This window comes from Nelumbo lutea, chromosome 3 (assembly GCF_056320005.1).
Source record: "Nelumbo lutea isolate HS-2025 chromosome 3, American lotus-T2T, whole genome shotgun sequence".
NCBI lineage: Eukaryota > Viridiplantae > Streptophyta > Magnoliopsida > Proteales > Nelumbonaceae > Nelumbo > Nelumbo lutea.
This window is the reverse complement of record NC_142686.1, coordinates 8,974,643-8,997,347: the sequence shown is the minus strand read 5'-3', so window position 1 is coordinate 8,997,347 and position 22,705 is coordinate 8,974,643. Positions and strand designations below refer to the sequence as shown.

Genomic DNA, 22,705 nt, shown 5'->3' with positions numbered 1-22,705 from the left:
ATCATTATAGACGCACTAACAAAGATAGAGCTGCAGAAGTAGAAAAAAAGATTGATTCATCATCTGTGACATCTACCCATTACATGATTCTAAATCAATAGATTCATTGAACAATTCTTGAGTAAATATATATATGTATATACAATTTTTAATTTTTGAAATATGAGTATAAATAATATTCAAGGCATCTTGAATACATAAATTTAAGATGTGATATGCACATCTAATATGAAATAATTTACCATTTAAGCATGGTTTTAATTGAAATTTTAAAATATTTATTGCAGACTCATTATTGCTGGCATTATCAAAACTAATATCCATAAGCATGCAAAGTATTTATAATACTTGCAGCAATAGCTGGGCCACCATGTGGCCATTTAAGCCTAGTAAAACTTAAAGTTCTTTTATTCAAAAGCCAATTTTCATAAATGAAATGGCTAGTAACTCAAATATAAATAATATCAAATTTGGATGTTCAAACATCCGAAGTAATTACAACTTTAGAATTAATATTTGCTAACAAAGAAATAAAATTTTGTTTATATGAATAAAAAATTTTTAAAGCATCAGTTCTTATAGTATTCCTATAAACTTTTTTATATTGTGGGTTTACAGAACTACGCGACCATTCTTTTAGCTTTAGATCTTCAGCTAATATAAATGGTTGTTTTGTATGTACATTATACTTAGCAAGTTATTGTCTTATTTTTTCTTGTGAACATCTAAAAGTACCAAAACTAGTTCCCCTCCCAATCTGTGTTTGGGTTGTTTCTCTCCCCTCTTCATCTTCCTCTTGTTCATGTGAGTAGATGTTTGCTCAAATGACCTGTACTGCCCTTGCTACAATAACTAAAGTCTTTCCTACATTTTTGGTAAACGACTCTTTTCCCTTCCCATCAATATCCTTTACTTTGAAAACTTTCCAAACCTAGCTACTCAGCTTAGAAGCCTTCATTTTTCCCCTAATACCACTACTACCGGGTGTGAAAGTTCCACTTCTATCGACATTAATCATATCAGTGCTAACACTATTGTGATGCGATTGAATGCCATCCACGGTCAACATGTTGGAGAATCGGTTTTCAGAAGAGCCGGCCATTTTTTTTTAAATTCTAAAAAGATAAAAATTAATCTAATTTGACTTACTCGGATTGTTGGTTCAAAATCCCAACTTGATTTCAACGGTTGAAGACTTTCAACGTCAAAGCCTCTCGAATTGAGATACTTGAGTTGGTTGAGCAAGCCTTTTCTTGTTGAAAGTCGAAACTTCAATAAAGTTGAGACTTGAGTAATGGAGAATGCAGAATCAGACAATCAGTTAATCATAATTTCTTAGATTGCAAATAATTGAGAATGTATGAATATGAGAGAGAGAGAGAGAGAGAGAGAGAGAGAGAGAAGAGATTAAGAGAATTGTTGAATTGGTGTGATGAGAATGGTGGAGGATATGACTATTTATAGGAATTTGAGCATAACTCAATTGCCCAAAATACCCAAAAAACAATACGTTATTTAGTTGTTGGGAGGGGTATTTTGGTCATTATAAAAGTTACTTATAACTTTACCCAAAGTGCCCCCTAAACTAGTTGTTATATAGTTGTTGGGGGGAAATTTATGTCATTTTTTCAACTCTCTATAAGCAAAATACAAAAATACCCCCCTAATATGGTTGTTTATAGCTATTAGGGGGTCTTTTTGTAAACCCCCCCAAAAAGTTGAAACTACCCATTAGGCCCCTTTGAGGGGGGGGGGGGGGGCAATGGCTATATTCTCTGGCGGGTCGTGCCGTGTCGACTTGTGGGCTTTGAACCCCCGGCCAGTGGGCCTTTGTGGCGTGGTGTGCCGAGCCGGCCAAAATCGTGTTGTAGTATGGGATGGGTAGGGGTGGATTTGAGCCGAGCCGAGCCGAATAGTACCAAGCTCGAGATTGTTCTACAAGGCTTGAGCTCGAGCTCGAGCTCGGTTCGAGCTAGAACCTTGAGCTCGAGATTGACTTGAGTAAAAAATGCATAAGATTGAACTCGGCTCAGCTCGAGCTCGATTTTGAAAAAAAATATTCTATAAAAATAAAAATTATTTATAAAGATTTTTTTTTTATATTTAAAAAATTAAGAATTATAACAATTAATAATTATAATATTTTTAATATATATATATTATTTTCTATAATTTAATTATATATATTCGAACTGAGTTCCAATCCTCACGAGACAAGCTGTAATAGACTCGAACTCCACTCGTTTAATAATCAACCCCCTGAATTTGACTTAAATTTAATTAAAACTTAGCCGGATCGAACTTTTCAGGAACCAAAATCAAACAGCTCATAAATTATATAAAATAGCGAGAATTTTTGGACCTAGCCGGGGGGGGGGGGGGGGGGGGGGGGGATTAATTATTGTTTTTGAGTCGTGAAGTAGTACCTTCTAAAAGCAATTTTATAGAAGCTGACTCATAGGCCATACCTCCTGTTGATTTCTTAGGTGAGACTCTCTCATGGCCATAGGAAATACCAGCCTATCTCTTGATCTGTTCCTTTATGCAGAAGTGCCATCACATTTCAGCTTGCAACTTTCGAAACCACAGTGGCGTCTGCTGTAATTTCAGCCTGATAGTGGTCCTATAATTTACTGAATGTGAAACCCTTCCCTGCTTCTGCAATTGCATGAGCCTGAATCTCCTGAACCCCTCTTTTCTTTTCCAGTCTCCCCCGTCAATCAATCAATCAACAACTGAAAAACGTAATCGAGTTACACTTTACTCGGGAGGGGGGAGAGAGAGAGAGAGAGGAAAAGAAGCCCGTTTGGACTCAAAAACGTAACGACGAAACGTATCTGGACCCGCTTTCCGGTAAAACAGTACTGCCCAGGCCCAATATCCACTGTGGCCGTAACACGTTGCTAACTCTTGGCATAACAAAATAATCCCCTACCCTATTCCTCCCTCTCCTCCTCCAACCTCCATTGTATTTGTCCACTACCCTTCGGCCCACACTTCATACAGTGGGGCCATATGCTGCACCCCTTTCGTAGAATTATGGCATTTTTTTTTGCTTCTGACCGACTACTGGCTGGGCTTATCCATTTGGAACCCACAAATGGCCCACCAGAGGCAACTGCCACGTTTAAGACATTCAAGTCTACCTGTCTACGTTAATATCGTAGGTTGAACAATAGATCGTCATATCCCCTTTCCTTATCATTAACTTAAAAAAAAGGGCTAAGGAAAATATGCTTAAAACAGTTAAAGATTTAATTATGATCAGATTCATATCGTTTGTCCTCTTCCCTTCTCAAATAGGCCCCCTACTCTAATGCATATTTAATTATTTATAACAAAAAAAAAAGGGTATGTAGGTGTAAATAATAAAAAGGGAAAAGTAACTGAATTAGTACAAGGTAAACTGGTAAAGGAGATTTACGAGGCGTGATGGAACTTGTTGACATGAGATTATATTCTTGATAATCTTTCTAGTGAGAGACATGATGGAACACTTTTGGTTCAGAATCTCTACCTAGTTCGTTGGATAGGAATCTCTCTGTACAGGGTGTTGTCAGCCTAGCAAAAGCCCTCTCTGGTCAGCATTTTAGACCTTGTTCAGCCATGTGAAAAGACTACTGCGACTATGGTCCTCTGAAACTGTGGGCGTGGACCCTCGGTCTACTACCTTATCTAGTTATGAGTTAAAAAGATTCCTATCCGACATTGATTATCTCGATCAAATCTTAAATTGTTAAGGGTCCTAATGCAGCAAATCAAGGCTCTTGCGTGAGCAGAGGCCATGCTCTGAGATCGGCTTCAGTCAGTGCACGTCCCGTTCGAACAGCCTTCAACATCTCCGTAAAATATTCCCAATGCATGACTGTTGGAACGGGTAGTGCACTGACTGAATCCGGTTAGCGTTTCGGGGTGACCAGAAGTCGTCTTGAACACGAGGAACATGAAGAATCGTGTCGGCCACCGGGAAAGGTTAAGTTATTGTCCAATCGCCAATCGCGTCCCGAACAACCACAAAACCCGATTCCATTAACAATTTCAAAAAGCTAGACTGCTGGGCGCCTGGACCTTGTTATATATTCCAATCCGATGGCTTAGGTTTCTAGTTCTAAGGCAGTAATGGATGATTAGTCGGTAAGATTATTAGTTGCCGCGCTCTGTGATCCTGGATGGGAGAGAAGATATGTTAGTCTAACGTGTCCTGGGGGTTTACGTGGGTAAGATCGTAGCCGCTGGTCTGAAAGATCTGTTCCCATCTCACACTTCGGAGCAAAAAATATGGACGAAATCTTCTATTTGCCACTTGGATTTACCGCAAACAGATCAGCTTAGTCTTGTATGTTGTGCCAATCTTTCATCATCGCTGCTCTCAACTTTGTATGTTATGCCTGATGGCCTTATTTTACAGGTGGTTATTCTTCACTTATTCTTTTCATCGTCATCATAAGTGAACGCTTGTATATCTATCACGTCACCATTAATTTAGCCACGTAAGACCGTGAATAGCGCACCCTCGAGTGATCCAATCATTCTCTACTCTTTATTATTTGTTTATATTTATAACTGTGAGACTCGAGTTACCTTAAAAAAAATAAGAATAAGAATATCAAAAGGAAAAAGGGGGGAACCGGGGAAACGGGAGGGTGGGAGGAGACAGGAAGAGAAACCTATGCACAGCAGCTATGCTAATCAGGTTCATCTTCTCCCTTGTACGCTAAAATCCACAACCCTCTCGCTTCCATGAAAGAGGTGGAACTTACAGATGAGAAAATCAGAGAAAAAATAATATTGACGATAAATAGAAACTTTGAAAAAAAAGAAAAAAAAAATCGGAAATAACCTATATAGCAGTGAACCCTATCTGTGAAGACTAAAGAATTGCAACGATAATGATGGACGAAATGTACGGACTACATCCGACGGTCGAATACTCAGAGCAGGCTTCATTGTCGCCGGGTAATCTTTTCTCCCCGATGGATTGTCAGAGCTTGCTTTCCGCGGGAGTTTTCCGCGATCGGGTTCCCATCTTCGCACCGGATCAGTTGTTTTCCGCCGCTCCCGCTTTATCCGAGGATGCTTCGGTCACGCCAGAAATTCAACGGAGGGTAGGGGATGATGGTATTACTGCTGATCGTGGTGTGCTAGAAGATGAGTTGTATGAGATTAAAGTGAAAATTGCTTCTCATCCTTGTTATCCAAGATTACTTGAAGCTTACATCGATTGCCAGAAGGTAAAGAGGTTTTTTTTCCGGCGTCGAGAGCTTTTCTCGGGTGCAAAAGTCGTCGGATAAATAAATAAATAGAACGGAAAACTTTGGAGGGAATATTGTTTTTTGTTGAATTCTGGTTTGTGATTGGAAGCGAAATGGTATTAACAAATATCTTCTTGTCTTTCCTCAGATAAAAGAAAATCCGAATTTGTTTTCTCTCTACGTACATAGTGTATAGTGTACTGATCACTAACAGTTGCTTGAGATTTAAGAAGCTTTACGTTACGTAGATTGTAAGGTAATATTTGTATACTTCTAAATGATATATACAGCAAATCGATCAAATATCTTGGTCGATGGAAGCTTCAGCGCTCCTTGCTTTCCAATCTTTGTTTCGATCTCTTACAAATTAACCACGTCTGTGTTCAATTTTGCCTTAAAATACGAGATGTCTTTTGGAGGTAGTTTCTTTTCCCTCCTTAGTCGTTAGAGCTCGAGGATTCATACTTGTTTCTTTCTTCTTTGATCTTTTTTTTTTTTTCTTTGTTCATTGGCTTTTATTCTAACTTCATAGGAGAGAGCTATGCGTTCCAATGATGCTGTTCTTTCCTTTTCTCAAAGTGTTCAAGCTTCGCTTCTCGAACTATCACAAGACCAAACAAGGATGCTTTTGGCAGTTTCTAAAAGTTTTGGGAATCGTCGATTTGTTTCTCGCTGATAACCTGTCGCCATTGTTTTAATCTACAGCAATATTTGTCTGAAACTCACATTGCGCTATGTCCCTTGAGTTGCATCGGAAATTGTTTATCTGCTGTCAATGTTTTCAACCCGTGGTTTCTCTCTCTACTTATCATACTTATCATGTCAGGAACTTGTTTGTTTATCTTCAATTTTTTTTTGTAGGAGTTCCAATTCTATTGGTATTGATATCTGCAGGTCGGAGCACCCGAGGACATAGCACTTCTTTTGGATGAAGTCCAGCGAGAATACTTCGTCTATAAAAGAAACGCAGTTTCTTCTTGTTTAGGCGCCGATCCCGAACTCGATCAATTTATGGTCACTCTCTCTCTCTTTCTCTCTCTCTCTCTCTCTCTCTCTCTCTCTCTCTCTCTCTCGCTCTTGCACACACACACACAACTCATTTTAAGTTCCTGCTTCTTAATATTTCTCCATCTTGTTCTTCGTTTCTCTTCTCAGGAAACTTACTGCGATATGCTGGTCAAGTATAAAACGGATCTCTCAAGGCCATTCGATGAAGCAACCACGTTCTTGACCGAGATACAAATGCAGCTCAGGAATCTATGCAAAGGTCCTTCCAGAAGTTCCGTTTCGGGTTTTTCTCTCTTAATCTCTGTCTCGATCGAAAAACATTTATTTATACAAACACCCAATTATGACAATCCTTTTATTTTTATGTAGATATTGATTTCCGTGCAATATTATTTTTCTCTTCTTCCTTGATATGCGTTTGGTATATTTTTGCCAGTTTTGTTGCAATGACTATTAGTGCATTATTTCTCATGGTTTTTTCTGGATAGGTTTTGTCTTCCGTTTTTGGATTGGTTTTGTTTATAAAATTAGTTCTTCTTTTGTTTCGAGTTATAGTCATCTGGCGCACAGTACCATTTTAGCTGGTTCAGTTTAGCAAAAAGGACTCGTGGGAACTGCTGTTGTTTTCACTAGTCCCAGTGGTATTGATATTGAGCAGAAGGCTCTGACATTAATACCGAGGAACAAAGTTCTTTCACAAACAGATAAGAACAATAATCCATAAATACTGAAAAGGATCATTATCTTGGGAAAATTACTTTTTCTTGCAGGAAAGAAAATTTCAACCATTTTAGTCCATCTAGTTGGAAGCTTAGAATTTGTATTTTGCTCCAGTAACGGAAAATTGTAATGTCTAACGAAATAAACTCGAGATAACGACATTCCAGTCCAGAAGTTTGTAACAGAATTATTATTATTGTTGTTGCTGTTGTTGTTGTATCTTTGGTTTGTTTGTTTTCCAGTTTTCTCTATCTGAGCCTGTGCTGTTTCTTTTCTATCTTCAATCTTCAGTTCCGTGTGCTTTTCCTGTCAGAAAAAAATGAACAATAGAAATAACCTTTTTGTCCTAGGGTTTCTGATTTTGATATCTCAGCTTTTTTTTTCAAGTTATGAAGAACAAATCAGCAGAATATCTTCAAGAGGGAAAACAAAAGAGAGGGGGAAATCTAAATCTGGGTACATCTGCAACTTCGAACATCATCCCTTGTAATCTAAAAGAGCTCAGCTTGGAGACCCGGAACGAGTAAAACTAATATACAACTCCATGCACTTGGGTGTCTTGAGTAATTAATCATGTAATGACATAACCTTCTGTTTATTTGGATAAATTGAATCCAATGAGGCCAACAAAAATGGAAAAACAAAAGACCAGGAAAATAATTAGTAATTAAAAAGATGAGGAAAGGAAAAAGAGTCTTGCAATTAAATAATTGTTATTCCATGGTCAGAGCTAATATTTGTCCTAGGCCTCAAAAGTGAGCTTATTAAATTTTCTTGCCTGTTTGACTGGACATCAATTAATCCTCCCAGAGAATGCAAGAAATCAGTTATTTCTACAGTAACCTAAGTTCATTTGATCGATCAGATGACATCATTTGTATCAAAGGGAGGATACCCCGTATCTAACCTTCAATTTTCAGTCAGTTCTTTAAAGGGTGCACCTAAGTGTGCTTAGGCTCATGGGTAAAGTTCATTTTGTGTAGTGTGCCTTGCCTGAACTCAATTTCACCTAGCCTGGATTGTTGCCATATTTTGATGAGTTAACATTTAATTTCATACTGACTACATAATTTACTATACTACTGCAGGTTCATGTTCCTTTTATTTTTATGAAAACTTTATTTTTATAAAAAAAGTCTATAACTTTGGTGTTAACAACGCGATATCCGAACCAATTTAGATTTTCATACTTTGGATTTAAGTTTTGCTTGTCATTGTTTTTTTTTTTTTTCAAAAGTAGCATCTCACTTTGTTATGGTATGCATCTGACCTTGTTTACTGTGGTTTACTCTCTAAGAATCTCTTTGTGCTTTAGTTGCACTTCTAACTTTTAAAATACTTTTTATTATTTCTCTTTATAACATAAATCACAATAAGGGGAAGAAAAGATAAAGATCTTTCTTTCTTTCGAGGAACCTTCATTTATAAATCCATGACTAATGTGGTCTTTTAGTAAATGTCTTCCCGGTCACATGTGATCTTCCCTACAATTTAATAGCATTGACTAGCATGGTCCAACCCTATTTATATTCAAGTCTCATTTTAATGTGTTGTTTGCACATCTGGTGTATGTGCCAAGGAGGGGATTCTGTTGCATTTACTGGGGTTGGTTTGTTTGTATAGGTTTGTTCCTCTGTCATTTTCCCCTGTTTAATAATATTGTGACTATTTTACCCTCTTGAATCCATTGGCATGAATTCACGTTAGGTCAATATATACATGTTATAGGCAGCAGATATTGAGATGTAGGTCTTCTTTGCACAACTTTGTTTTGGTATTATATTAGGCAAGCTTATTTCAATATCGTTCTTTCTATCTTTTCTAGCAAATTATCCTTATTTTGAATGCTTATGAATTGGATGATGCCCCTTTTTTTATTGGAGCAAAATGTTAAAGGTTGAATATAAAGTTATAAATTGTTATAAAGAGGGATTTGTTTTTCTAATCAATCTGATTAAAACTAAATAAATGTGAAATTAATAATCTGAAATGATGTCTGCATTGAGTTACTCTTCAAGAGGGGTTTCAATTCCAATCGCTTGGTTGGTGATGTCAACCAAAGATTAGACCTAAATGTTTCCTTGGCACGGGAAAAGGTTTCATTGTAAGTCAATATCTTAGACTGTGTATAATAGAACCTGGCAAACATGAAATCTTTCTTGTACTTGACTGATTTTAAATTTTCCTTCCATGAAGGGCACAAGTGTCCTCCGAGTGCCCAGAGTTGCACGATGATCAGGACTGAACATCATCTGAAATGGAGTGTTTAGGGCTTAAAACTTTTTGGTTACATGTCAATCTGTTGGCAGTGGAAGGATGTTTGTGTCTGGTAGGAGTTAAAATGAGTGGTACGTCATCAGTGAATTTCATTAGACACTTGTGATCTCGTCTCTCAGGGAAGTACCTAAAGCCATATTTTTGTAAGACTTACTGGTTGTGTATGATGGCTTACCAATATTTTCCTTCTCTCGGGCTCTGTTGACTTTCCTGTCCTGGCTGTGTATAACTATAGAGTAACTGCTGAAGTTATTTGAATATCTGCTAAGCATAGTAAAGTTTAGTAGTTATTTATAAAGTTAAGACTGCAACACATAGATACCGAATAAAATTGTGCTATTTTAAGAATTTGTTTGGTAATAGATTGCTTGGTTAATGGTGTTTTGGTTGTTTGGTTGTGGAACTAATGAAATTGATGTGGGAGTAACAGCCTTTTCTATGTAGAATGCATCATTGTGATTAAAAAGTTGTGATTTGTTTCAGATTGGCAAATGAAGTTAAAAGAAGTCATTGTTAGGTGTATGGTTTTCTAGGCACCATGGTGAGGCCTGGCGATAGCTGATGGGGGTGTATTGGTAATCCTGTAGTTTCCATTGGCAACCATCAATCATCTTTCACTATTTCAGAAATAATCTCCATCAAAAAGATTAAAATTCATATCAAAATATAGGAAATCAACATATTCATGAGAAGAAAAAAGAAAGCAGAAAATATATTTCTAGAAAAAAATTTTAAATTCTTGCTTATCAATTCAGGTTTTGAAGTCTTCACGGATTCTGGCCAGCATACACCAACTGGAGCATTTATTGAACCCCAAGTAAAAAGACTTGTATATATACCCACAAAATGAATAATTTAGTCTAATAATGTTTATTTTATTATTATAATCTTAGAAAAAAATGTGAAAATATTTTATAATGCCTTGTACAAGATATCTTGGTGTTTAGGCCAAGTGATCCTCCACAAATGCTTTTTGTTGCCTCGGTGCTTCCTTGACAACTATGGCTAGCTGGTTCATTTTTATAAGTTGATAACCCGAATGTATATATCATGTTCTAAAATACAGATTCCCTTTTACCACACCTGCTATTGCTTCTCCCCTCGTACTTGATTTATATAATCCCCTTGTCCTTTCTGTTACATTCTACTTTTTTAGAACAGTACTTAAAAGCTGTTTGGCTTAATATTATGAGCTATACATGTTTATATAATCCCCTATACCCACAAAATGAATAATATTGCTGATAAAAAACGCTATTTGAATTAATATTATGTGCTATGCATGTTTTTAACAATCCCTGATTTCTATAGAAATTTACTATCCTCTTCACCATGTTAATGTTTGGTGTGGTTATGATAGGCCACTTGTTTCCATTTGACAAATCCGTGTTATCAATTTACAGAAGAGGAACAAATCTATTGTAGGCATTCAAAATTGTGAGGGCCATCTGAAGTTAAAAGTTGTATATTTCCACTGTGATCACATGTTACGTGCAGATGAATTATGATACTAGGTTAAAATTTTGTTTGTGTATTAAGTGACCATTCATAACCTTGAGTTTTTAGTCCGAGTAATTGGTGTACTATTTTCCATATGTATTTCTGTTGCTTACTACTTATTTGCTCCCATGATACTCTAGCACGGCGGTAATAGGTTGCAACATCCATATGCACTTCTTTAGTACTTTGGTAATCTGTAGAAGGGTCATATCCCAATGCTGGTCCTGGCTATTTGTGGTATTTGGAGGGTGAACTGGAGATGAACCTTACACTTTGCTTGTTCTGGCATGAAGTCGACTCTACTCTCAGACTCAAACCCAGATTCTCATGATTGTGAGCCCAAGATTTTATCACTGCACTAAGCAATTAATAGAGAGATGTGAATTATTGACAGCGGTCATAGTAGTATTCATTTGAAATACCTTTTCTATGATTTCCCCCTAGAACATGTGGAACTGTTTTCGATTATGCATACTAGTATTCAAGTGTAGATCTAGCTTCTCCAAACTGCTGGGAAGAAGATGACAAATGTTGATATGATCTAGCTTCGTCTTTTTCTTTAACCCATTAGGATTGAAAAATGTTTGAGGATGTGGTGGTATGATCTGGTTGTGGACAAAGCTGAAACTTATCTTCTATTCATCATAAGTTATAAGCTAATACTGGTTCTATGATTTTGAGTGAAGTTGTAAGTCTATCTTCGCCCAAAAAGTAGTAATATATTTTGGATGTTTGTAGGTGTAGTGTTTAGCCATAAGCCATGCATGAAAGCAGTGATGAAGCCAGATCTCCCACAGTTTTTTTTTTTTTTTTTTTGTCCTTAGGGAAGCTGGTGTTCAATTGTTATTAGGCTTGTTCTAGCACTCTAGTGATAGGATTGGAACGTGGAATTGTCTCAAGATGAAGCATTAGTGTCTAGAAAAGCTTGAGGATTTCATTCTTGATTTCGCCAGTGCAGTTCTTTCTTTTAATGCAAACCTAGTCATTTGAAGTCTATTAACTTTTAAGCTTGATTGTTTGTAGGGTAAGACTACTGCATGTGCATTTTTATTCCTTGTTTTCCTGCGACAGTGCTAATATAGATGAAACGAAAAGGCCGTTGGATTAAATCTCTCTCATTCGTATTTGTCATTCAAACGCTAACTTGTGTCTAGATTTAAGGCTATAGAAGATTTTAAGGGGTTTAGCTGTGCGCCTATTGTACACTACTACACTACACTATAATCCTTTGGGCTACATTTCTAAATGTGAAAGCTGAAATTGGTAGGGGCGTAGTATAGGGTGATCGTCCCGATCTTCTGCGGTGATCACTCCAATCCAATTGATAATAGGTAGTGCCGTGGTTTGTTATTGCTGCAGCCTGCAAGTCACATCGACCCGCCGGTTCCGCTCCCACGCATCTCTTTCTCTCTCTTCCCTCCAGTGTCACTGTGTTGCTAAGGTAGTTGTCATTTTCAGAAGATAGTTTATTTTCGGCCGGGGACTTTGGCGTCCGGCGACATTCTGCAATGTGCAAACGCGCTATCTTTCTGCTGGGGATTGGAAAGCCAGGAGGCCAGGTAACAGGTACGCTTTCTCTTCCATGGAGAGGTGTTATTTAATATTATAATACAACCTATACAAACCAACGAATTCATAACTAAGTTCAATTTTCAAAGCATCTGGACTATCTAGAGGCTCGGCGAAATCGAATCTAACTTTCTTTGGAATCAGAAACACGGTGTACACCGGACAGTGGAGTAATTGGTAGGGGAACCCGACATAAATCTTAGGATCCATTTGATATCCGCCAAGTGGCTGAACTTAATATTTGTTCTTTTGTCTTAATTAATAAAATAATTGGAGAAGTATGGATACACCCGATGCATAATTCTGAATTCCAGCCCCCTACTAATCCCTCTCCTCGCCTATAAACTACATCCTGTCCGTGAATTTAGCATCAATTCACGGTGAGATGCATTCCCCCTGTAGTATGGGGTTATAAAATTCTGATCTGGGCTGATTGTTCATTTTCCCTAAAATAATTAAATCATAAAATATTCTAGCTTAATAACCAACCCAAGCAATAACTTATTTGTTAAAAGATGAGAATTAAGTCTTTCAGTCTGCCTCAGTTATCAAAATTCAAAGTCTTTTGACATCTTGTTAAAGTAATATGATGCAATCAACATACTGGCCATTAGCCCTTTCTTTGATAAGAACCCATTATATAGATTATATTAATTCAGTATTAATATTATTATGTGTAAAAGAACATGATTGTCATGTTTTAGAAATAAATTTGCCCTTAAAATTTTTGACGTAAATTATACATATATATATACATAAATGTATTGATACATACATTTATAAATGCATTGTTGCCTATGTATATATATACATAAATATACGGAAATTATACATGCATAGTTGAACTTCAACCCATCCTAACCCATCTCTAGTGTTTTGGGCTTGTTTGGATTGTTTTCAGTCTAGCCTAGTCCAAGTAGTAGGAGCTCTAATTAATAGGGGGTAACCGTAGACCCACCAACCTGGGCGAAGGTTGGATTCGACCCCAGCCCCCGTTGCAGCCAACCAGAGACGTCAACTGTAGGCTAGCTGGCGCCTTTCATATTTTCTTTTTTATTTTTTTGAACAATGGGCACCTTTTATATTTCCTAGACATAAACAGTAAAATTATATCAAATAATACAATTTTATAATGGTAATTGGAATTCCATGTATGAAGTCTACTTGGTACACAGGATATTTATTTCTTTCCGATTTTTACAATTATTACATTGTTTTTTAGCTTTTCATAACATCACATATATTTTTTTAACATAGTTTCTTTAAATTTAAATATACGATTGGTATTTGGATATCTGCGCTGGTCAGTGGATGTATCATGCCTCGTTTGACATGCATCGGCTGTAATACTTTCTAAAGTAGATTTGCTTTTTGTTGGGTGTGAATAGACCTGTTCATGGCCATGTAGCCCGATTGGTAGGCTCGGCCCGGCCTGGCCCTCGGACGGGCTTGAGTATGTATTTTAGTCTGCGGGCTTGACCTCGGGTCTAAAAGCCCGAGCCTAACTATTTTACGGGCTGGGTTTGGAATTTGTTAAAAAAGCCCGGCCTGACTTTTGTACAAGTTAAACCCTAACCCTAAATATTAATCCCTCTCTTCTCAACCCCTCTCTTATCACTCGTCTCTTTTTCTTAGTCGAACAAATTCCCTTCTCAGTCATAGTCTCACATAGCCAAACATTCTCAAGAAGACAAAACTGGTGCAACTAGTGAACTCCAGCGGTGACTGGTGAGTCCTCTCTCTCTCTCTCTCTCTCTCTCTCTTTTTCTCTCGTTCCTCTTCTCACTTTTCCTTCTCTCAGAATCGATCTCAATAGCTCATTTATCAGATGCGAGTCACGCAAACTCAGACACTAGTTGTGAATCCTCTCTCTCTCTCTCTTTTCATTGTTCGGTTGTTCCTCTTCTCATTTCTCCTCCTCACTCAAAATCTCAGCTCAGTTCATTTATCAGACGTGAACTCAAGCACTGGCAGCAAGTTCTTTCTCTTTGCCCTTTTGTCTCTTATTGTTTGGTCGGCGGCGAACACAGACACAGACACAGGTACCGGTAGCAAACATAGACACAAACTCCAATTTATCTTTTTGTTAGGTTGGGCTTCGGGCTCGGGCTTCAGATTTTTTATTAGGGCCGGGCTCGGTTCTAAGTTGTAGGCCCGTTGGTCAAGTTGGGCTCGGGCTCGGGCCTAACAAAATTTTGTTTATGAAGAGTAAAAGCCCGCCCCGAGCCCGCCCCGGCCCATGAACAGGTCTAGGTGTGATCAAATGGTCTTATGCTAATTTTGTATTTTTATTTTTCATATCTTTATATGTTGTTAATACATAGGTCAAAATGTTTTAAAAACCAACCCAAAACGAGAACCACTTTGGCCACCGGTTTTTGGGTTAGTGGTGTGATTGTGTGGTCTGAACAGATGGCATGTAGCAATTTAGAAAATAAGGTTATGGAAGAGTTGCTCTGATGGTATCTGGGTGAACGGTCCAACCATTTGGGTTAATGATGGTTTGGAAATCATGTTAAAATGTAAGGTTATGGAAGAGTTTAAACGCTGGTTTGACGCATTTGTGCACTCTCGTTCAGTTTTGTAGGCATGTAATAATAATGGATTTGTGCAATGACTGGTAACAATGATGAATTAAAAAAAAAAAAAAAAGGTTTGCATTCAAACCAGTGGTAAACTAAGTTGCCCAACTTGGAATTCTTATTCATACTCATCACAACTTAAATTTGTTTGTTGAGACTACAAAATTATCTTTTTGCAAAATTAAATACCGAACATATTTTATTTCCACTCTTCCCAAACGGAGCCTAAAGATAATACACATAGGGAGTGGGATAAAAGGGTTAAGGTTGATGTAAACCCAAGAACTTATGGTACATTAGGAGGCAACCACTGAGTGGCCTACCCTATTTGATTTTACCATTAAGTTATTTTGGAACTGTTGAGAGGTATGGTTAAACTTGTTTTGTTTTCAAGCATAGAGATAGGTAAAATGGTAAAATCTGATTATTGACCAATCAAAACCCCATGAATTCTGATGGGTATTAGATGGAAGCTTTGGGCAAGGAAACTACATCTTTTTTCGTTCCTAATTTGTAGGTGTTTTTTCTTGAACGTATCCTAATTTGTAGTTTGGTCGGCGTTGATTGATACGCATCTTACTAAGATTTTGCTTTGCTTGGATGAACAACTCTTATATCCAAAAGAAAAAAAGACGTGGATGTTGCGTCTCCAATAGTGTGGTCATAGAATGTGCCTGCAGCCTGGTTCGTAGTGGGCGCTTTGGACTGTCATTTGATTGGAGAATAAAAGCACGCGAGAGTTGATGGGAAATTGGTAGGATGGGTGCCTAGTGAGCATTGTCTTTGCTCGACTTACTCACAATTTCATAGCCATTTTGGTTCCTCGCTGCACGAGGTATCGGAACTCGACGTCCACTGCGTTTAAGGACCTGTAAACAAGAAGAATACGAGACCCTCTCTCTCTCTCACGCGTACCCACATTGAAAAGAAACAAAGTGGATTTGACGCGGTGGAATTGGTAGAAATTTGCCCTGAAATTAGGGGACGGTGAGAATCTTGGAGTCCTTGGTATTTGTAGTCGCCGTTGGGTCATTGACAATTTGACAGTAGTATTGAAAGGAATGCTCTCTGGATTGTTGAATACGGTATCCTAATCTCAGATTTAATTTTGTAGCTGCCAACTAATAATAATTTCTTGTCGTTTATTATGTTATTGTTCTTTTCCATTCCTGACTTATTCCCACTTCCCAGGGTAAAAAGTAATGGTGGATCCAGTATCGTCTATCATTTTGCCACTGATGCTTCCAAGTTCCATGCTTACTTTGAAACCTTAGAGATGCAACTTTATTTTCTTTTTCCGTCCTTTGGTGTTAGAACGGAGCTGGACTCTCACCAGCTGAGCTCCTCTTTTCCTTTCCGTGTCTTCCGTCTTCCTATTTTTTGGGCATGTTGCCTCTTGTTCTAGTTCCTTTACACTTGAAATATGTGTTCCTTTAGTGGTAGCTTTTGTGATTATTGAATGTGAAGTTTATTTGACCTTGCAATTGCATTTCTTGTAATTTAATACTCCTAGAATGTATTTCTTTCACTTGCCTACGAATTTTGTTGACCTGGTAAGGACCATTTTGAGTACCTTTGTTTTGGCTCACCCTACTCCTATCCTAGCTTGTTCTGTATGGTTTTACCTCTTTAATGTCCCATGGTTCATTCATGCTGTTTAATCCATTGGATATGACTGACAGAAACCCTTATATGTTACAAGTAACCATCCTGGCGGCGTTGGTCTTATGTTTATTGGGGATTGACTCATCATTGCTCTTAGTTGGTTTATATTAAGAAAAAGCATGATAAATTTGATGTTTATTGACGCAAATTTATACGAATTATTTTGTTTTCTTACCCTTCCAAATCATCGTGAGTTAAATATGCTTTTATACCCTCCCTATTCAGTACTCTTATCGTGAGTTAAATGTGCTCGAGTGTTAGAGTGACTGCTTTCTGTCAAATAAAAAAAAAAAAAACTCCAAAGGGTAGGACTGTGTCCAGTCTACCCCTCCCAAGGCCCCAGATAGCTGGGACCAACATTGGGCAATGGTTATCTTTGTGAGCACTATTCACTCATTCTTGGGCCTTAATCCCTTAAATGGAAAGTCAGTTTTTGCAACTCTACTCAACTCAGCCTAATCCCCACTATTTGGGGAAAAATCCTTGTGATGTTGATATCACCAACTTCTGGCTGGCTTGCGTAGTAGTGTATCTGACCTGCCACCTACCTGAATTCTACATTATTCTTTTTCTGATTGCCATAGATGTGTTTGGTTACACCTTTGAAAGGCATGTTTATTTCTGAAATTTTGCTCTGATTTATAAGTGGTTAGGTTGCCACTTATTACTTTTTTTGTAGTGGTGCTCATCAGTGTTAACTTTTTAAGTATTTTAAAACTTTGACAATGACAAGAATACCCCTCGTAGTCATGTTTACATATAAAGAGAACCGCAATGGCTACTCTTCTCCCTATAAGATCTGATTAGACTTACAGAGATTTCAGAGTTCAGGCATCCAAATGCCACTATAGTGTTGGCTTTTCTTCCTAAAGTGGATTCGAGCAGCTTTGCTAGCAAACTGTGTTTTTTTCCTTGAATTTTGTAAATTAGGTTCTCCTTTACATTGTTCAGCATAAGGAATATAATAAGAAATGCTTCTGCAGAGTACAAATCTGTTGTTTTTTTTTTTTTTTTTAATTCTTGCACATTGCTCAATGTAAAAGGCAATTGGTAGTGAATACTGAGTTTAAGACAGGCATATCCATCTCTTTGTAGCAATTTAGCAACATTGTTGTTCTAGAAACCAAGAAACATGGAAGGAAATGCAGTCACAAAGTGCATACAAGATTTAATATGGTTCAGCAATTTGGGCCCATCTTCATAGAAATGCAAATATTTAGTATTTTCAATTTACCAATTATACACCCACGAAGGAAGATAGGTTTTATCACTGAACTAGGTTTCTCTATGATTTTCTAATTTGAATATAACTGGGAATATTTGTTGCATATCAAGTACTGAAAGTACCCCTATATAAATTTTGTACCGTCAGATTTCACTTGTTATACTGGGGCCATGGACCCTGTATTGCTTGTAACAGATTACTTGGAATGCAAGCCATGATCTATTAAACTTGTGCTTTGCAGTTTTGCATGTGTATTATCTCTTTAATCTGCATTATTTTTGTCATTGTATAATTCTGAAATGTGGTGGCAAATGCCAGGTTTATGATTTTACTTTATGTGAACTTGATTACCCATAAGTTTTAAACTCTGGTGATGTTTTTTACCATGACAATTTTTTGTTAAGGATATTATCTTGTTTTCTATTACTATTGTCTTGCTGATTTGACTAAGCATGAAATTGTGGTTAGATATTAAAATTCGCTTAGTTTGGGTTTACTGATAAGCCTTCCCCCACCCCCACCCACTTCTAGTGTTAAGTTTGGTTGTATTCTTTGGTGACTTCTATGAAATTTAGTTTATTCTGGCAGATAAAGTAAGTCAAACTAGAAATGTCCGACCTGCGCTCAATATTTTGTATTTTGTGATTTAAAACTGGCCAACCTGTTTCTTCGTGAAATGGAAACCATGCCTGGAAAGTCAAAAGAGGGATGTGAAAACATCTCCAGCATTATTTATACAAGATGCATCCGAATTTTACTTTGCTAGTTCTGTTAACTTTATTCTCGATTAACTTTTGGAGGAATGGCTATGGTTGGTCTTCACGGATTCCTTAATACATCCGTATACATGGTCAGCTTGGTTTTGCCATTTTCCCTAGCGATGTTTCACCTTGGTCATGATGTTTGTTAGTGATGTTCTTTTAAATGTTTACGAGGATTTGTAATTTTTCTTTTTCATATGCAATTCTCCTGTTTTTTATTCTCTATATATTTTGCTGTCAAGTTTGAAATCATTTTTCTTTGATAAGTTTTATATCTTCCTAAAATGGATTTGCGGGGGTTGTTCCGATTGCTTATGCTTGGTATCCTGGTCAGATGAAGCTGCTGGATCATCTGGGGATGATTTTAGTGGAGGAGAGATTGATGCCCAAGAGGTTCAACCAAGAGATGAAGAACGAGAGCTGAAGGACAGGCTCTTACGTAAATATAGTGGATATATTAGTGGTCTGAAGCATGAATTTTCTAAGAAAAAAAAGAAGGGAAAGCTACCGAAGGAAGCAAGGCAAACGCTACTTGACTGGTGGAATATTCACTACAAATGGCCATATCCAACGGTAAAAGTTATATACAAGGTTCAGATTTACCATTTTAGCGCCATCTCCATGTAGAGGTTTTAGATTATTATCATTGTAGGTTTTCTTTTGTGGTTGTGTATTATGTCTTTTACAGATTCTAGTTGTTATTGAACACAAGCTAAATTTGTTTGGTTTCTTGTATTTAGTACAAGCTGAATTACTTATCTATAATGATTTATTTTTCACATTTTATTTTAATTAAATTGTTGTATTTTTTCCCAAGATCTGGATATATTTTTTCGCAAATCTCCAGCTGGAGTAAATATTCTGCTAAGTTTATAGACTGAAGTGCATAAACATTGCACTCTTTCATGAAGATATATATGGCCTTATTCTGCAATTCCTAATTGTTCAGGAAGTTGATAAGTTAGCGCTAGCTGAATTGACGGGCCTTGACCAGAAACAAATAAACAATTGGTTTATAAACCAGCGGAAGCGTCACTGGAAGCCATCAGAGAGCATGCAGTTTGATGTTATGGAGAGTTTTTCTGGACCCTTCTTCATGGGCGATTGAGGTGGGCTAATTTTTATAGCAGCAGATGCATTATCCTTGAGGGTAACCGTAGCTCATACCAAACCCAATGCCTTCATGGTTGTTTTATCTCTTCCTACTTTTTCCTTGATTATTATAAGTTTGGTTGGGCTGGTCGCCAGAAGACTTGGTGTAATTCTTTAGATAAAACATCTTTTGCACTTTTCACAAAACTATAATCCAGGATCTAGCTGTTTGTGGATTTGAAGGTTCAGTCTGCCATGTTGAGCAACTTAAGAGTGGCTTCCATAACCGATGCTGTATGCCTTCCTGGTGAGTCTAAATACGGTCATTTAGGTTTAGCAAGCTGTCCCTGGTTATGAGAAAAGGAAAACTGAATGATAGCTCATTCTGCATGGAAATTTCTCCCTCATACTTGTAATGTGAATATTCTTGTTGTACATGGAAAATTTTCAATTTTTTTTCTACATAGTTTTGTACTTTGGTTGTTAACTTATTCATACTGTCATTTCTGGTGGTTGGAGGCATTATTTTCCATTACATTGACCCTTGTATTTGTTTTGTTTACACATTTCCTCTTATTAACTTTTTTTTTCCTCTATTTTGATGTTTCATCTCTAAAGCTGTGTTTGAAAACAATGCAAATAAGTGTGAATGTAAATATGTAGAGTGTAAAACGGTTCATATAAATTGCAAAATTGGGTTAGTTTTGCACTGACAAATTTACATTCTTACCAGACTTTTAGCTGTAATGGAAATATGTGGAGTGTAAAACGGTTCATATAAATTGTAAAATTGGGTTGGTTTTGCACTGACAAATTTTCATTCTTACCAGACTTTTAGCTGTAATGGATGTAAACATGAATTCCAATAAAGCATGTTTTTTTTTTTTAATCACAAGCCCACTTGAATGCAAATTTATTTCTTTTTTATTTATGTATTTTTACATCTTAGTATCAATGAAAATATAAATTGGTCTGTCATTTGTCAATACATAAATGTAATATTGCCAAAAACATGCAAAAGTGAAATAGAGTGCAAATTTACCCTGAACCGCGATTTACATCGTTTACATGAATTCCAAACTCAGCTTAATGTGCTGAAGACTGTATAATAATTGAGGACCTAGGGTCACCAGTAGTAATTGGAAAAGAGTAAATATGCTAAGTTGCTAATTCCTATGTAAGCAACTTGAAATAGATAACAATAGCCTAGGTGCAAATTAAACTGATGATCGTTATTTATTGTGGTGCGCCTCAGACTCCCCACAATTCGTCAACCGTGCATTAATTGGGAAGTCCCCATGCCATTTACGGGGGATGTTCCTGCACGCCGAGATGTGCGGTGGGGTGCTTGTGAGGTGCGGTCATGGGGAACCATCCGAACAAGAAACTTGAGGTTCAATTTCAGGCTCAGTAAATGCGCTAACATGTTTTTTAAGTCACCTGTATTATTTTGTAACACACGCAATTTCAGAACCTCTCAGTGATCTTTGTATCAAGAAAAAACCGGTCGGTTTTTTTGTTCACCCCTGTTCGGGGGTTTAAGAGCTAAAATCTAGGGCCTATTAGGACTGCATATCCTTCCTGACAAGGTAAATGGATGGTTAGGAATTTTTTGGTAAATGGATTCTTAGATAAAACCAGTTTGTCCCTCTAGTCCCTGCATTAAGCATGTGCTTTCTAGTCAGATGAACAGTAAGAAAGGATATGATGAATTGTTTAATTGGATAGTACATAATAGGAAGGGCTAAAAGGTCTGATGATCATATGGATGAGTGACCATTTGTTAAATTCTTACGATATGGAACAACTTAGGGGATGTTTGGTATTTGATGGGTGTTTATTTGATATACATTTTATACAATTTTGTCTGAGGAAAAGCCGAAAGCCTTCACTATTAGTTATCATAAATGAATAGCCCATTTCCCTGAATTTGGATTTGCTCCCCGGAGAGTGTGCCTCAAGTTTGGTTCGAAGCTCAGTTTAGACCAAATCGAATCAAAATTTTCACGAACTGATTTTGAATAGCTTGTAAAAATCTCAGTTCATGACCACCCTTAGTTGATAGGTCTCGTTTTTCCAAACCACGAAACCAACCTGGGCAGCTAGAGACCTTACTAACTGAGCCACTTAGCACCTTCCGGTGTTCAAGTATTGTTCTGTAATTTAAAATGCCTATGGTGGTTATTACTTAGGCCACCATTGATTGAAATCTATGATTATTTGTTATCATTTAGAATTATTTTTTCCATTATCCTTTTAAATGTAATAACACACATTATTTTTCTCCATTTACTCAGTCAACGCAGCTTGAAGCCCTTGGCAAACGGGATAATTCTGGAGTCCTGAGACCTAGGGTTGCATGGGTGGGCTAAATCGATCCTTGCCTTACTCAACCATAACTATTTCTGGGCATGGATTCAAATTCTGGGATTTGGGATGGGCCTTTGTATTTAAAACTTGAGCCAGGTAAATTCCTGGGCTGGTGCATTGGATATAGCTTGAGTGTTACCCAGATCTGGCCTTATGTAGGCATGACTTACATAAATTTAATGTCAAAACTTGTCTTCAAGGATTTGAACCTTGGATCTCTCTACAGAAAATGACCATTTAATTAATCATGCTAAAGTGAATTCTTCTTTTAACGTACAAATATCATTGTATATACTGGCCCAATAATTATGCCTTTACCAAGCCCATCCCGATTTATGTGCAAAAGAGTCTGGGTTTAGGTCGGGTTGGGCGTGGTCCTACGTTTCACATGTATGGTTGGGCCTGTGTTGACTCTTTTCCGGTTCAGTCCTCTCAAGTTGCAGCTCTAGTCAGACTCCAGCTTTGGTCATTTAAAAATTTAATAGCATTGTTTTTGTCGAAACAAAATGATTTCAATGTTAATAGTTTATGCTTTGTAGGCATTTTCTCTGGTTTTCTTTTCGTGTTTTATCGAAGTAATAGTTCCTATTTATTCCCCTTTTGGGCAAAAAGCTTATTTGTTTGTCTGTTTTTTTTTTTTCTTCTCATTTTGTACTGACTGTTCAAGACTTCAAGTCATTATTT

At 37.2% G+C, this 22,705-nt stretch overlaps 1 protein-coding gene across 3 annotated transcripts; it reads left to right on the top strand.

Annotated features, from left to right (window-relative positions):
• The first annotated feature begins 4,574 nt into the window (after nucleotides 1–4,574).
• On the top strand, nucleotides 4,575–20,247 carry LOC148862776 (homeobox protein knotted-1-like 6). Of its 3 annotated transcripts, none has more exons than XM_088981001.1 (5): nucleotides 4,575–5,231; nucleotides 6,147–6,266; nucleotides 6,408–6,543; nucleotides 18,894–19,132; nucleotides 19,509–20,247. In XM_088981001.1, exons 1-5 carry the CDS (start codon nucleotides 4,890–4,892, stop codon nucleotides 19,665–19,667), a joined length of 996 nt encoding a protein of 331 aa, XP_088837127.1. In that variant the 5' UTR covers nucleotides 4,575–4,889; the 3' UTR covers nucleotides 19,668–20,247. The 3 variants fall into 3 exon arrangements, with proteins under 3 accessions (XP_088837127.1, XP_088837128.1, XP_088837129.1); XM_088981002.1 differs by having other exon boundaries at nucleotides 4,586–5,231; nucleotides 6,408–6,531; XM_088981003.1 differs by having other exon boundaries at nucleotides 4,589–5,231; nucleotides 6,408–6,519.
• The last annotated feature ends 2,458 nt before the right edge of the window (nucleotides 20,248–22,705 follow it).

What these genes read in the sequence shown, in the direction of transcription:
- LOC148862776 (XM_088981001.1), top strand. Translation starts at nt 4,890, where the DNA reads ATGATGGACGAAATGTACGGACTACATCCGACGGTCGAATACTCAGAG. An exon ending in CTTACATCGATTGCCAGAAG is followed by an intron (nt 5,232 to 6,146) that starts GTAAAGAGGTTT and finishes TGATATCTGCAG; the next exon opens with GTCGGAGCACCCGAGGACAT. An exon ending in TTCCAGAAGTTCCGTTTCGG is followed by an intron (nt 6,544 to 18,893) that starts GTTTTTCTCTCT and finishes TATCCTGGTCAG; the next exon opens with ATGAAGCTGCTGGATCATCT.